Source organism: Microcaecilia unicolor, chromosome 4, assembly GCF_901765095.1.
Source record: "Microcaecilia unicolor chromosome 4, aMicUni1.1, whole genome shotgun sequence".
NCBI classification, from domain to species: Eukaryota; Metazoa; Chordata; class Amphibia; order Gymnophiona; family Siphonopidae; genus Microcaecilia; species Microcaecilia unicolor.
The window spans coordinates 195,045,139-195,061,533 of NC_044034.1; the positions used below are offsets into that span (position 1 = coordinate 195,045,139).

General features: G+C 41.6%; 2 protein-coding genes across 3 annotated transcripts in view; one reads left to right on the plus strand and one right to left on the minus strand.

The window, feature by feature from the left end:
- Positions 1-16,395, plus strand: part of GTF2H1 (general transcription factor IIH subunit 1) — a 1,055,813-nt gene that overhangs the window by 574,946 nt on the left and 464,472 nt on the right. The window lies entirely within an intron of this gene.
- LOC115468929 (L-lactate dehydrogenase A chain) overlaps positions 1-16,395 on the minus strand; it is a 57,105-nt gene that overhangs the window by 17,896 nt on the left and 22,814 nt on the right. For both annotated transcript variants that reach the window (XM_030201102.1, XM_030201100.1), the window contains exons 3-5: positions 3,148-3,265; positions 2,223-2,396; positions 1,087-1,260 (exon numbers count right to left, since the gene is read on the minus strand). In XM_030201102.1, coding sequence (XP_030056962.1) covers positions 1,087-1,260; positions 2,223-2,396; positions 3,148-3,265 — 466 coding nt within the window. The remainder of the gene's footprint in view (positions 1-1,086; positions 1,261-2,222; positions 2,397-3,147; positions 3,266-16,395) is intronic.

Here is a 16,395-nt window from a genome sequence, read left to right on the forward strand (position 1 = left end):
CTGTGATAGTCTGTTAACATATGCTAACCACAAATTAAGGGCTTCCCCCCCCCCCACCCCCAATTTTATAAATGGTGATTAAAGTTCCATGCATAAGTTAGCATGCACAGCCATTTTGTGCGTGGAACTTAACTGAGTAACAAGGTAATCAGTGCCGATAACTGGATGTAGCAATTATCAGTACTAATTGGGATTTACGCACATAGCTCGCTAAGCATATTTCTATAAAGTGATGCACGTAACTTGGACTGCACATGGGCATGGGGTGGGTCGGATCGTGGGTGTTCCTAAAATTTACATACTGTATTATAGAATATGCCCGATCTGTGCCTAAATTAGCTGTGTGCTTTTGCACCAGGTTTTTGTTGGCATAAATGGCCGCAAGTGGCCTCAACTAAATTTAGTTGCAGGAACAGGTACTATGCACATTATATATTTATTTAGATTTTCCTTACACCTTTTTTTCAGTAGTAGCTCAAGGTGAGTTACATTCAGGCACTCTGGGTATTTCTGTATCCCAGGAAGGCTCACAATCTAAGTTTGTACCTGAGCCAATGGAGGGTTAAGTGATTTGCCCAAGATCACAAGGAGCAACAGTGGGATTTGAACCGGCCATCGTTGCAAGACCAGTGCTCTAACCACTAGGCCACTCCGCCACTATCTATCTCTCCAGATATCTATCTAGTCCTTAACGCCCTTTAGTAAAAGGACTCCTAAGTGCAGCTAACCTGACTTTCTATGCTATGGGCAAGAACTAGGCATCAGTACACTGAAGAGATTCTTAAATTATACACAGAAGCTATGCCTGCACTATTTTACATACTCCAGTTACACTGCTAACCTTTCCAAAGCAGAACTTAAGTCAAATATAGATTGTCTATAATATCACTGGATGTTAGCAAATGGGAGGCCTTGTAATCTTATTCACACTTGTGTTATGATGTCAAAGGAGAATTTATGTACAGCCAGTTATAACGTTAAAAAATAAATAAATGGGGGATATGCAGAGCAGTATTTTGGTGCTAGGGAAGAATATGGTAAAACACACTTTTTAAAATGTAACATGGTAAATTGATGTATACATACCACTGGAATCTCCATGCTCGCCGATCACCCAACCATGACAGCTCAGTGAATGGATTCCAAGCTTCTCCCCCATCAGGTAACGGAAACGAGCAGAGTCCAAGTTGCAGCCACTGCCAATAACTCTGTGTTGAGGAAAACCACTGAGTTTCCAGGCCACGTAGGTCAAAATGTCCACTGGCCGGGGGGGGAGGGTGGTAGAGGAGGGGGGAAAAAAAAAAGACAACTTTATAGCCACACACGCTTGACTTGATGGATAGATCATTAAAACTCTCCAACACCCCTAGCAGCAGGTAATTTAGTTTTCATATACAATAGTGTCCTCATATTGTCAAGGTATGACCATAAGCAGTTCAATCTAATCTTCATCAACCTACTATTGTCCAATGTCAAAATAGATTTACCTGGCTAAGTTATGCTTTTCATACCTTCCTATGGTGTTTATAGCTAGGTATGTCGGAATGGAGGCAAATAAAGGTTCAATTAAACTAAGGTTACACTGCCACTGTATAGCACCATGTAACTATTACATAATCTAAGCAGGGCCAGCCCAATTATTAGGCAACACCCGGCAATCAGGTTTTCAGCTGCTCTCAGGACCGGGGGAGCCACCATACAGCACTTTACCAATAGGAAAAGTGGGCAGTTTTCAAGTAGCCCATTTACCTAGACGACTCTAGAAGTGTTAAGGGTTATGATTTTGGGAGGGCAGAGGGAGTGAGTAAGGGGCCTGAAGGTTAAGGTGGGGGGGGGGGGGGGGGGGGGGAGACAACCAGGCTGAAAGTTTGCCTAGGGCACTTAGAGGCTCATTTTCAAAGCACATAGACTTACAAAGTTACATAATGTTATTATGGAACTTTGCAAGTCTACGTGCTTTGAAAATGAGCACCTGTATATCCTTATGTGGCCGTGAGTTTTTTTGAATGGTTACTGGTACCTTTGTTTTTCAAGCCCATATCCTCTGACAACCTACAATGAACAAATTTTATTCCAACAGCAAGTCAAAATACAGACTTACCGTTGGAATAAAGGAGTGGAAGGAATATACAAGGGTCGGAACTGCAGCATTTTGGTAGATAATGATTTTACTGTAGCAGTAAACTCTATAGGGTAAAGAGCTAGTTTGTAAGTAGATGGACCTGGGTTGGAGACGACGAGCAGTATGCAGTGGGGGCTGTACTTCACAATGCTAGGAACGATGAATTTGAAGATGTTGACGTTGCGCTGGACCAGGTTAAGGCGACTCTCGCCTTCCTGTTGACGAGCACCAGCAGTGATGATAACCAGCTTGGAGTGTGCAGTTACACTGTAATCTGTCAGTGAACAAGAGCAGGAATATTAATATGTCAACCATGCAAGGTGGCAAAAAAAGACCTGCAGCTACCAACCCACCCTCTTACACACAGACTGCAGTCGGCATAAGTCCTATGGAGTACAACCCAACTCAACACCTTTTACTGAAACAGGAGGTCACCCATTCCCAACCATTGAAAGGAAAAGAAACTCAACTGAGCAGGCCATTTGGTCTTTATTACATGCTAGTTATCATCTGAAGTGAGATGAGACAGACATCTAAATTTGTTTAATCTGGAGGAAAGACAAGACAGGTAAGATAGGACAGATATTTAAATACCTCTAGAATATATAAATACAGCGCTGAACAAGGAGGCCATGGAAGGAGGATGAAATAGAAAGAATATTAGAAAAAGGGTAGTGGATGCATGGAAAAGCCTTCCAGTGGAGACAAAAACAGTACCTGAATTCAAGAAGGCACGATCCAGGCATACAGGAAGAACTGTACGTATGAGCACCTGGTTTGGATAGGTAGGCTAGTTAGGCTTTATGGTCTGCTGTCAAACTAAAGAGGTTTGAAACAAGACTGGAAATCTAAGCTAACCTTTTCAATAAGTAAATGTGACACCCACATTATATTTGTTACCTTTCATATAGTTACAATAAGCTTCTTAGTTTCTGTGGGATCTGCATTGTTAAAATAAAGAGATCTATTTGCAAAACTCTTCAAATGGTGGTGAGCACCATCAGAAAAAAAGAGCATGCACAAACCTTTGCCAGAGACTATCTTTGGTGTTCGAAGGAAGAGGCTTCCGTGTTGGAGGTCCATCATCTCTCCCTTCAGCTTGTCCTCAATCACATCAACAAGGGCAAGTTCATCAGCCAAGTCCTGCACAACAAAGTACTGTTATTATAAAAGTTGGGCACTACAGCCGCTGAGGACTATACAAACCTACGCAAGCCACCAGTCAGTTTGTTTGTAGATTTTATTTAAATTAAAGACAGTGTAAGAGGAGGAACAAATGAGCCTGTTGTAACGCAGCATGCATTTAAATGTTTACAGTAATTTCATTAAAAAATTTTAGGTATTTGTGGCTATGGCATTAATATTTTGTTTTGAAAAATTCCAACATTCTCATATACATCTGATTCAACTGTTTTCCCTTTTTGCAAAAATCGTAATCTTAGGCTAGTGCACCTGCATGTGGGCATTATTCTTAGATCTGAAATAATGGGAAGCTCTGGAGAAAACCTGTTTTCATTTGGCAAGCCTATCTGGTCTCTTTTGTACCAATCTCCCAAATATTTATGCATACAAAGCTCCTCTTTCATCCTGCTTTACAACACACACCTGCAATATGCAACCATTTCTAAAATGTGGAGAGCTAGAATCTAGGTGGAGACTACAGATTATTGAAAATGCTGCTTTTAAACTAATTTATGGGGCTCAGAAGTAGGATACTGTTTCTCCTTTATTAGTAGATGAACACTGGCTTCCTATTCATTACAGAACTATTTTAAGATTCTAGCTCTGGCCTGTCAGATACTGAGTACAGAACTACCCTTATTTCTCTACAGGCCTCATTCTATGTATCTGTTTGCATCCTTTGCACTTTGGACCAACATTTTTAAGTTATTCCCACATATCTTCAAGTTCGTTCATATGCTAGAATATCATGCTGTTCTGTCTTGACCCAAACCCTATGAAATTCAGTTCCTTTAGAATTACATTCTGAACTTCGTTCCAAGAATTTCAAAGTTTCTCACTTTAATCATAACCTGACCCTCCATTTGTGGGTCTAAGCAGCAATTTCACCTCGTCCATGTCTCCTTCTGATACTACCTTCCTCCCTACTTTTGTGCTTTACAGTAATTTTTTTTCTCATACTTTTTTGTTTTATAATATTGCTTCCATTGTAACTATGTAGTTTACCTTCCTCTTTTTCTCAATAGTTTTTATTTGAAGATGTAAACCGCTTAGATATTTTCTTATGAGCCTTTGAGGAAAATGAGAAGAAAGTATGCTGCTTTGTTCAATGTCACATGGATAGCTCCCACTGTCAGGTTGCTCACAGCTGGCCTGTTGAGTCTTGATTACAGTATGTTAATGTGTTGGTTTATCTGCATCTAACCACCGACTCCTAAAGTACCATGAAGCTGAGTATTATTCACAGAAAAAACAGTAAAACTCAAATGGATTATTCAAAAGAGTGGCTGCAGGGACTTAGTGAAAAATACTTCCTGAGAGGGTGGTAGATACCTGGAATGCCCTCCCGCAGGAGGTGGTGGAGATGAAAGTGTAACGGAATTCAAAAATGTGTGGGATAAAACACAAAGGAATCCTATATAGAAGGGATGGAACCAAACAAGCTTAGTGGTAATTAGATGGCAATAGCAGTAATTGGGAAGCACTTTAAGTGCTGGCCAGACTTTTATGGTCTGTGCCTTGATTGTGGCTGGACAGCTTCAGTTTCAATAGCTCAAGAACAAGGCCAGTGCACTGATCGTGGCTGGACAGAGTCAGCTGCAGTATTTGGAGAACAAGGCCAGTGCCGGGCAGACTTCTACAGTCTATGCCCTGAAACTGAGATCAAGCATACATATGTATAAGGTATGCTGTGTAGATTACCACACAGCATACCTTATACTATCAGTTTCTGTTGTTAGGTAGACTGGATAGACTGTAGGTCTTTATCTGCCATTTACTATTTTACCCCTTCTGAGCTGGTTCTTAGTGATTCAAATGTGCCTTTCAATTTGTTTGTTGTAAATTCTACAATGAAACCTTGTGACTAAACCATGCATCATTTTTAATTCTGTTGACAGCGCCTCTAATGGTGAGACATCACCATACTTTTTGATTTGATTTTATTTTCCATACCAAAGCAGGACTGGGAATCACTCCATTCTAACTGCCCTTCCCTTCTCCACATCAGAGATTTACAAAGACAATACCTACAGGAAAGTTGGAAAGAATGCCAGGAGCTGTGTTCTGCATGCTTTCACCACTTGGCTGCAGGCTTCTTGAACTAGCAAAACCAAATTGGTTGCACATGCATTTGATTTACAAATAGATCATGGCTTAGCTCTTCCCCTCCCACATCAGAGATTTACAAAGACAATACCTACAGGAAAGTTGGAAAGAATTCCAGGAGTTATGTTCTGCATGCTTTCACCACTTGTCTGTATTCTTCTTTAACTAGCAAAACCAAAGTGATTGCACGTGTATTTGATTTACTAATAGATCACGGCTTACCTCTACCAGCACAATCTTGACTCTTTCCAAGTATGCAGAGTATTAGCAATATGCTGTAATCTCTAATCAAACAGGGCATCTATTAGAAAACCTTTTTCACTTTGCTGCCCATTAACCCTGCCCTAATTGCCCTAATATCTTGAGTAAGGATGGAATATCATTTGCTGGTACAAGGGTGCACTGTTTGCACATAGGAAAGAGCGTTCACTAATAGGACATGCATATGAACTAGCACATGTGTGTGTATTAGTTCATATGCATGTCCTATCAGGAGATAGTATGACTGTAATTTGATATGGATTGTCTGCAGTTAGGTAGTGGGATGATACGTGCTTATTCTAGAATGGCAGTTGTGTGCACAAGTCTACTTTTATGTGCAAGCATTTGCGCTACCTCAATGGCTGGTGCACAAATACTATAACCTACATTCTACAACCTGACATGCCCCTCCCCAGTCCATGCTCTTTTTGGAGTTGTGCACTCTAGGACAGAGGTACTCAAACCTGACTTGAGGGTCCACTGCCCAGTTAGGTTGTCAGAATCTCCATGAGAGAGATTTGTATACAAATCTCTCATACATATTCATTAGGGATATCCCGAAAACCCCAAATGGCCTGCAGACCCCTTTGAGTACCCCTGCTCTAGGATTTGAGCGCACAACTTAAAGAATACTAAGGCCAATTGCTGTCAATTAGTGCCTACACCAATTATAGCCAATTGGCCTTACGTTACACACAACTGACCTTATTTTATAAGCTGCTTGCACACATCTGCATTCCAGTCGAACTTGGAAAGTTATGTGAGCATAGGGCGCACTCTTAACACTTGTTTAAAAAAACAAACAAAATGAATACAAAAATAAAGTTTCTCTGGGTGCCTGTCCCTAGTTTTAACATAAAAATAGCCATACTGGGTCAGACCAATGGTCCATCTACCCCAGTAGTAGTAGTAGTAGTACCTGTTTCATACAGTGGCCAATCTAGGTCACAAGTACCTAGCAGAAACCCAAACGGTAGCAACATTCCAGGCTACCAATCCCAGGACAAGCAGTGGCTTCCCTATGTCTGTCTCAATAGACTATGGATTTTTCCTCCAGGAACTTGTCCAAACCTTTTTTAAACCCAGATATGCTAACTGCAACAGGTTCCAGAGCTTTACTATTCTCCTATTTGTTTAAAAATTATTTCCATGTAACTTCATTAAGTGTCCCGGTCTTGTACTTGTTGAAAGAATACATTTTTTTTTAATTCACTAATACACCACTCAAGATTTTGTACACAAGTTTCAAATTTTATTAAGAATTTGCTATCCTGCCTATCAAGGCATGTGACAAGGCTTATCGCCCTTCAACTGTCTTTTTTTCAAACTGAAGAGCCCTAACCACTTTAGCCTTTCCTCATATGGAAGCAGTTCTATCCCCTTTATCCTCATTTTGGTCACTCTTCTTTGAACCTTTTCTAATTCCACTATATCTTTTTTGAGATACGGTGACCAGAACTGAATGCAGTACTCAAGGTGAGGTCACACCATGGAGCACTGAAGAGGCATTTTAGTATTCTTGGTCTTATGTACCATCCCTTTCCTAATAATTCCTAGCATCCTGTTTGCTTTTTTGGCCACCCTAGTCATTCAAAAAGAAGGGATCTCAGTTTGGAAAATGATTTTTTTCTACTTGTTTTTTTTTCCCCCAGGTTAATGTCATAACTACTACAAACATCTGCAATATGCAAACAGGGCCAATCTAAGCATTAGGCAGACTATGCAGTCACCTAGAGCGGCAACAAGCAAATGCAGTCAAAGCTACAGTAGGCCTCAACCATACAAAACTCAAAGAATCAGACACACATTTTTCCCTGCAAGGAGGGTAGGCAAAGGTCCATCGAGCCCAGCATCCTGTTTCCAACAGTGGCCAATCCAGGTCACAAATACCCGGCAAGATCCCAAAAATGTACAAAACATTTTATACTGCTTATCCCAGAAATAGTGGATTTTCCCCAAGTCCATTTAATAATGATCTATGGACTTTTCCTTTAGGAAGCCGTCCAACCCTTTTTTAAACTCCGCTAAGCTAACCGTTGAGTGAAGAAAAATTTTCTGATTCGTTTTCAATAGAAAACAAAATAAAACATGGAAAAGAAAATAAGATGATACCTTTTTTTATTGGACATAACTTAATACATTTCTTGATTAGCTTTCGAAGGTTGCCCTTCTTCCTCAGACATTTGCTTATTTCCGATCTGAGGAAGAAGGGCAACCTTCGAAAGCTAATCAAGAAATGTATTAAGTTATGTCCAATAAAAAAGGTATCATCTTATTTTCTTTTCCATGTTTTATTTTGTTTGATTTCTACTGATTCGTTTTAAATTTACTACATTGTAGCTTCATCGCATGTCCCCTAGTCCTAGTATTTTTGCAAAGCCGTGAAAAGACGCTTCACATCTACCCGTTCAACTCCACTCATTAATTTTATAGACCTCTATCATATCTCCCCTCAGCCGCCTTTTCTCCAAGCTGAAGAGCCCTAGCCGCTTTAGCCTTTCCTCATAGGGAAGTCGTCCCATTCACTTTATCATTTTCATCACCCTTCTCTGCACCTTTTCTAATTCCACTATATATTTTTTGAGATGTGGCGACCAGAATTGAACACAATATTAGAGGTGCAGTCGCACAATGGAGCGATACAAAGGCATTATAACATCCTCATTTTTGTTTTCCATTCCTTTCCTAACATTCAATTTGCTTTCTTAGCCGCAGCAGCACACTGAGCAGAAGGTTTCAACGTATCATCAACGATGACACCTAGATCCCTTTCTTGGTCCGTGACTCCTAATGTGGAACATTGCATCACGTGGCTATAATTCGGGTTCCTCTTTCCCACATGCATCACTTTGCACTTGCTCACATTAAACGTCATCTGCCATTTATACGCCCAGTCTCGTAAGGCCCTCTTGTAATTTTTCACAATCCTCCTGCGATTTAACAACTTTGAATAACTTTGTGTCATCAGCAAATTTGATTACCTCACTAGTTACTCTCATCTCTAGGTCATTTATAAATATGTTAAAAAGCAGCGGTCCCAGCACAGAGCCCTGGGGAACCCCACTACTTTTAACCAATTTTTAATCCACAATAGAACACTACCTCCTATCCCATGACTCTCCAATTTCCTCTGGAGTCTTTCATGAGGTACTTTGTCAAACGCCTTCTGAAAATCCAGATACACAATATCAACCGGCTCCCCTTTATCCACGTTTGTTCTCCCCTTCAAAGAAATGTAGTAGATTGGTGAGGCAAGATTTCCCTTCACTAAATCCATGTTGACTTTGAGGCTTATTTTCAAAGCACTTAGCCTCCCAAAGTTCCATAGAAACCTATGGAACTTAGCCTCCCAAAGTGCTTTGAAAATATGCCTCCAAGTCTCATTAATCCATGCTTTTGAATATGCTCTGTAATTTTGTTCTTAATAATAGTCTCTACCATTTTGCCCGGCACCGACGTCAGACTCAACGGTCTATAATTTCCCGGATCTCCCCTGGAACCTTTTTAAAAAAATCGGCGTTACATTCGCCACCCTCCAATCTTCCGGTACCACGCTCTATTTTAAGGATAAATTATATATTTCTAACAATAGCTCCGCAAGCTCATTTTTCAGTTCTATCAGTACTCTGGGATTAATACCATCCGGTCCAGGAGCTTTGCTACTCTTCAGTTTGTAGAACTGCCCCATTACATCCTCCAGGTTTACAGAGAATTCATTAAGTTTCTCTGACTCGTCAGCTTCAAAATCTTCCTCGGTGAAGACCGAAGCAAAGAATTCATTTAATCTCTCCACTACAGCTTTGTCTTCTCTCATCGCCCCTTTTACTCCTCGGTCATCTAGCGGTCCAACTGATTCTTTTGCCGGCTTCCTGTTTTCAATAAACTTAAAAAAATTTTTACTGTGTGTTTTTGCCTGAAATGGAATCTTTTTTTCGAAGTCCCTCTTGGCTTTCCTTATCAGCGCTTTGCCGTTTCTTATTATTTTCAGTCGGTTCCTTCTTCCAATTTCTGAAGGATTTTCTTTTAGCTCCAATAGCTTCCTTCACCTCACTATTTAACCACGCTGGCTGTCGTTTGGTCTTCCGTCCTCCTTTTTTAATACGCGGAATATATTTGGCCTGGGCTTCCAGGATGGTGTTTTTTAACAGCATCCACGCTTGACGTAAATGTTTGACCCTCGCAGTCGCTCCTCTAAGTTTTATTTTCACCGTTCTTCTCATTTTATCATAAGTCTCCTTTTTTAAAGTTAAACACTAACGTATTTGATTTCCTATGTATACTTACTTCAAAGCTAATATCAAAACCGATCATATTATGATCACTCTTATCAAGCAGCCCCAGCACCATTACCTCCCACACCAAATCATGTGCTCCACTAAGGACTAGGTCTAGAATTTTTCCTTCTCTCGTCGGTTCCTTTACCAGCTGCTCCATAAAGCTGTCCTTGATTTCATCAAGGAATTTTACCACCCTAGCATGTCCCGATGTTACATTTACCCAGTCAATATCGGGGTAATTGAAATCACCCATTATTATTGTGTTGCCCAGTTTGTTTGCGTCCCTAATTTCCTTTAACATTTCTGCATCTGTCTGTTCATAAGTACATAAGTACTGCCATACTGGGAAAGACCAAAGGTCCATCAAACCCAGCATCCTGTTTCCAACAGTGGCCAATCCAGATCACAAATACCTGGCAAGATCCCAAAAAAAGTACAAAACATTGTATACTGCTTATCCCAGAAATAGTGGATTTTCCCTAAGTCCATTTAATAACGGTCTATGGACTTTTCCTTTAGGAAGCAGTCCAAACCTTTTTTAAACTCCGCTAAGCTAACCACCTTTACCACATTCTCTGGCAATGAATTCCAGAGTTTAATTACATCCAAGCTGAAGAGCTCTAGCCGCTTTAGCCTTTCCTCATCAAGTTGTCCCATCCCCTTTATCATTGACTTAAGCATGGAAATTACGCTCATCGGCTCGATTTGTAATTAGGCTTGTATGTGAGAAGTCCAAAGACGCACATATTTTATAAATGCAACAATCATCTATGCCTTTATACAACAAACTCCCAGGAGGGATCACGTAATGTGGTGAAGAGTGTCGGACACGAGTGCCTAGTGCTCCTCGGGGGTTCCTCCTCTATCATCTTTAATCCTCCGCATTATCCTTTGCAATTGCCAAATTTGTTGTCATTGAGGTAACAAACTTTTATGGACAGATTTTTTACTCGATCGGATGGGATGGTGTCTAAAGCGCCTAAAAAAGGGCAGAATCGCTGCAGACAGGACAAAATGGCAGATCCTACTCAGGCCCCGCATTTGCCGTGCACGGAAACACTGATTAAAGAACTTACTTCAGCGGTGGTACAGGCCTTGAACCCCCGCTTTCACAGCAGATTGCAGGTGTTTCCCAGCTGGTGTCTGACTTGACCCGAAGAACGGGTGAGCTCAAGTGTCGAGCGTCTAACTTGGAAGATGGGACGCAGACCTACACTTCAGAGATCTCACAGCTGGTAGAACAGTTGAATGTACAGCAAGTTAAGCTGGAGGATTTAGAAAACCGCGCACAGAGAGATAATTTACGTTTTGTAGGCATTTCAGAGTCAGTTTCAGGCAAAACTTTGCAACAAGATCTGAAATGCTGGCTTAATTCTCTACCGGCGGAAGGAGCTCTCTCTATTCGACTGAAGCGGGCGCATCGTTTTGGAGTCCAGCGTCCAGGAAATCTGAGGCCACGTGTGGTGATAGCAAAGTTCCATAGCTTAGCGCAGAAAGATTCTTTTATTATTAAAAATCTCACAGAGAGAAAACACGTTATGAAGGAACTCACATACGGATTTTTCAGGATTACTCCGCCACACTTTCAGAAAGAAGTGAAGACCATTCTTGGTAAGTCCAATCTTCCCTTTTGATTTCATTCCAAGATGTGATGACATTTCGAGAGTGAGAGAGAGTGTCGTTTTACAATAAGGAATTCATTTGATAATTCACAAATCAAAGTTTACAGATAAATTAATCCCAACCACGATATGTCAACACACCATCATGTTTTTTCCAAGTGTATATGATTGCATACTATGATTTTTAAAATTTCTTGATTACCATTGACTTAAGTCTATTTCTCATCCATTTTATTATCTTATTTTATTTTATAATATTTTACATTATCTTGATCTAATTATTATTTTATGTCATTGACTTCATTTTACCATATTTTATAATGTTTTTATAATTCAATCATCTATTATATTACGGTATGTACATTTATGTATGGTCCGAATTTACATTATATTTTTATGTGTTTTCATGTTAGACCCCTCAGGCAGGCGCTTCTGCGCTGAAACACGGCCCGTGTAGGGTCTCTTTCTAAATAAAGGACGGCAATTATCTCTATCTTGAAGGCCCGGTGTTGCTTTTTTCTGGTTTGTGAAGATTCTGAGGCCCAGTAGCAATTGAATGCACCTTTAAGAGCAAAAGAGATCCAGAGAGTGATCAAATCTCTTAAAAGGGGTACAGCACCAGGACCTGATGGGCTCGTGGCTGAATACTGTCAAATTATGAATTTGCAAGTGTGTGGCCTGTTGTCGGCTTTTTTTGATGCTTCGATATCATCGGGTTCCCTCCCAATAACTTCGAATGAAGCTTTAATCACGTTATTGCCTAAACCAGGTAAGTCTTTGGACTGCCCTGGCTCGCTTATCAATATGGATTTAACGATCTTATCTCTGGTGTTAGTAGATAGGCTTGCATCTTATATTCCATCTATAGTGGGGGATGGCCAGGTGGGTTTTGTCCAGGGCCGTCAATCTTCGATTAATGTACATAAAGTCTGGCCATCTCAAAAAGTCATAATATCAAAGAGCCTCTACTTCTTTTGAGCCTGGACGCAGAGAAAGCTTTTTTTTTTTTTTAAGTATTTTATTGATAATACAACAATGTATAAACATATCAAGCCAGTTACATATATCTTCAACCAAGTTCTTCCCCTTGTTCCCTTGACCTACCCTCCCTCCCTCAGTCCAGTGGTGTTGGCTCTTGATCTTGGAATTGTTCATATGACGACCATATTTTTGTGAAGGTCATCACGGAGCCTTTCCGCTTGGCCGTCAGTTTCGACATCTGGTATAGGAAGTCTACTTTTTGAGTCACTGTATGTAATGCTGGTGTTTCTACTTGCTTCCAGGCTCGTGCTACCGCTAGTTTGGCCGCTACAAAATATTGGGTAGCCAATCTGTGTTGTCCGCTAGATATTGATCGGGGCCTGAAGTGGAGAAGACATTGTTCTGCCCTTTTCGGGTATGGTTGTTGCAGCACTGTATTTACCAGCTTCACCACCCCATCCCAGAACACTTTTACTTTCTCACATTCCCAACATATATGCTAGAATGTGCCCCTATGGCCACACTCTCGCCAACATTGCCCCGAGGATCCCGGATATATCTTTTGCAGTCTATCTGGGGTATAATACCACCAGTATAATATTTTGAACCCATTTTCGTTTATAGATTGCGCTGGGGATGTTTTAAGTAAATATTTGTAATTACTCATCCATACTGTTTTGGGATAGGTGGTTTGCAGCTCTTTCTCCCACTTCTTGTGATAGGTTACCTGGGGGTCAGTCCTTCCCAATAATTACAAAAGTCTACCTGGGGAAGCCCTGGCAGCTCTATTAGAATATTACAATGAGGTTATAGAAACGGGACAATTTCCAAGATATGCTAACACGGCTCTCATATCATTAATACCTAAGCCGGGTAAACCCAATGACAGGACTGAGTCTTATAGGCCAATCTCTCTCCTCAATATAGACATTAAAATAATAGCTAAAATGTTGGTGGAGAGATTGGCCCAGTTCTTACCGCAGTTGATCAACGCAGAACAGGTAGGGTTTGTAAGAGGCAGGCATTCGGTACACAATGTCAGGAAACTCTTGCTGGCAATTGCAGCATGTAAACAAGATGGAGGGCCTTCCTTAGTAGTAAATTTAGACACGGAGAAGGCCTTTGACCGGGTCGGGTGGGACTTCTTGTTTCAGACCTTAGAAAGCATGGGTATAGCGGGGTGGTTCCTCCGGGCTGTTCGTACTCTATATTGCCAGCCCACGGCGAGGGTTCTTGTAAATGGCACAAGAAAGTCAGAGTTCCAAATATGTCGTGGAACGAGACAGGGGTGTCCACTCTCCCCGCTACTTTCTGTTTTGTCCTTGGAACCACTGCTGAGGATCATTGCATCTACACAGGATCTTGAGGGGGTCACCTTGGCAGGTCATGACATCAGGGTGTTGGCCTACACAGATGATCTGCTGGTACTATTGAAAAACCCTACCCAGAGCTTAAGCAGGCTGCTGCAGATAATTGAACAATTTGGGAAATTTTCTGGCTTTAAATTAAATTTACTCTGTAGCAGGGAACATGAGGCACATCTCCGATTGGTTTAGAGGAACGAGCTACTTCACTTGCTCAGAGGAGGAACGGCTTTTGTTGACACCGATACATTTTAGCGCCTGGCTACATATAAAGTCATGTGGGCGCCGGGTACCTAGCGCCTATGCAGTGTTATTCTCGCCATTGAGATGAGCGTGGAAATGGGTGTGTCGTCTCTTTGGGCTTCTGTCGAGATATTCTCCTTTGTTACCGTTGCAGGGCAACCCGGATTTCTCCCTGGGCTCAACCTCGGTTCAATTTGTGGCCTGGGGAGATCGAGGGGCTCATTATTTACATCAGCTCTATACGGAGGAGGGAAGACATTGGGAGATTGGCGGTTGGAATTCGTGACCGTGACGGGGGATTTTTTCGCTTGGCATCAGTTACAACATTATATCCGGTCGATTCCGCAAGCTTCCTTGACTTCTGAGACGTGGGAGAAGTTGCTCGCTCTGTTTGCCCTGGATGCAATTGGCAGTCCCCCTAAAGTACGTTCACTCATGTCTGAGGGAGCAGTTGGGAGAGGTAGATTATGAGAAACTGGCAACCCAGTGGAATAATGAGTTATCTTTGAATCTGAAGGGCAAGCAATTAAAAACTTACGTGTTAAATATTCCCAAAATGACGGAGAACGTAACACTGACAGAAACTCTTTATAAGTTTGTAATGAGAATGTATTTTTCCCCACACAGGGCGATGAGGGTAGCCATGAGAGCTGATGACGCCTGTGCCAAGTGTGCTCGCTCCCCAGTGGGTCTTGGTCACATGTTCTGGCAGTGCCCGAGGGTTCTAGAGTTTTGGAAACGGGTGGCTGGGCATGTGTTGGCTCTCTGTGGAGTGACCTGGACCCCCTATGCATCTCTTTTATTTGACCAGTTCAAGCTATCGGCCCCAGGGGCTGTGGGACTTAGGCCCTTTTTGAAACTGGCAGTTCTTATGGGTAACGGCATCAATGGATAACGGCAGAAGCCCCCACTTATCAGCAATGGAGGTCTAGAATGATTTCCTTATGTGCATTAGAGCGTAGGGGGGTGGGAGACCTGGCCTCATCCGAAGGGGATGCTTATTGTCGGAGGTGGTCGCCTTTCTGGGATTCATTAACCCCGGTAGCGCGTAGCAGAATTCTTAATTGTTGACAGTACACCATGGAAACCCGGGGGGGGCGAGGGGGGGATTGGGAGGTTTGGTGGGGAAGAGACTTTAGACCATTTGATGACAATGACTCTTGATGCCCTGATGGGAATTTTTGGTTAGTTGGAAAATGACTCGTGGTTACTTGAGTCGAGTGCCCATTGGGGACCATTAGAGTTTTAGATGCATTGGGAAGTAGCAGTGTGGAGGAGGGGGAGGGGAAAAACTGTTATGATGGTTTAAACGTGTTGAATTTGATACCTGTTAATGGCCAAAGGTGCTGGTGTCTTGTATGGTACTTGGTTATTACTTGCACATATTAGTAACAAAAATGACTGACATACTTATATAAAGCATGCAGATGAGGCTAAAGTTGAGACTGTTTACATGATAGATCTATTAGTACGAGTTTTATACAAAATAATAATACTGTTTTGATATGGAGTCTCATCACAAAATCTCTCCATTAAAACGCTGAAACCATAGAATAAGAAAGCGATTGAGGGAGGAAGATGGGAAGCGGGGAGAAAATGTAAAATGCATAGTGACTTCAGTTGTATGATTAATATAAATTAAATTTACACAAGTCCATTGCACTTCCCATTCTACCGGACGTCAAAACATCTTGGCCTGGACAGTTTCCCTTACAGTGGGCGCAGGGCATGATTAAGTATTTAGGAGTATGTATGCCAGCTGATTTGTCCCAGTTATATGAGCTAAATATACAACACTTATTAAAAGACACTGAAAAACAATTGCAGGCATGGGGATCCCTTCCACTCTCTCTCCTGGGGCGTACTGCATTGTACAACATGATTGTAGTTACAAAGTAGCTCTATATTTTTCAAACTCTCCTGCTTTACTTAAAGAGGGGGGAGGAAAAGAAATTAATGAGGTTAATGCAAAAAGTTTTGTGGAGTGGGAAGAAACCCCGCCTTTCCATTCCAACACTGAGTATACCGGTAGAATAAGGGGGTTTGGGACTACTGAACGTGAAATATCTAACAATAGCTAGTGGCATGCGCCACATCACTGACTGGTTTCGCAGAACACAGGACCTTACAAATACCGAACTGGAATTACAATTATACCCAGAAACGCACTTCAGCAGCTATTTGCACACGATGGGATTACCATTGCCACCCATACAGGAATAATGACATCAGCAAAA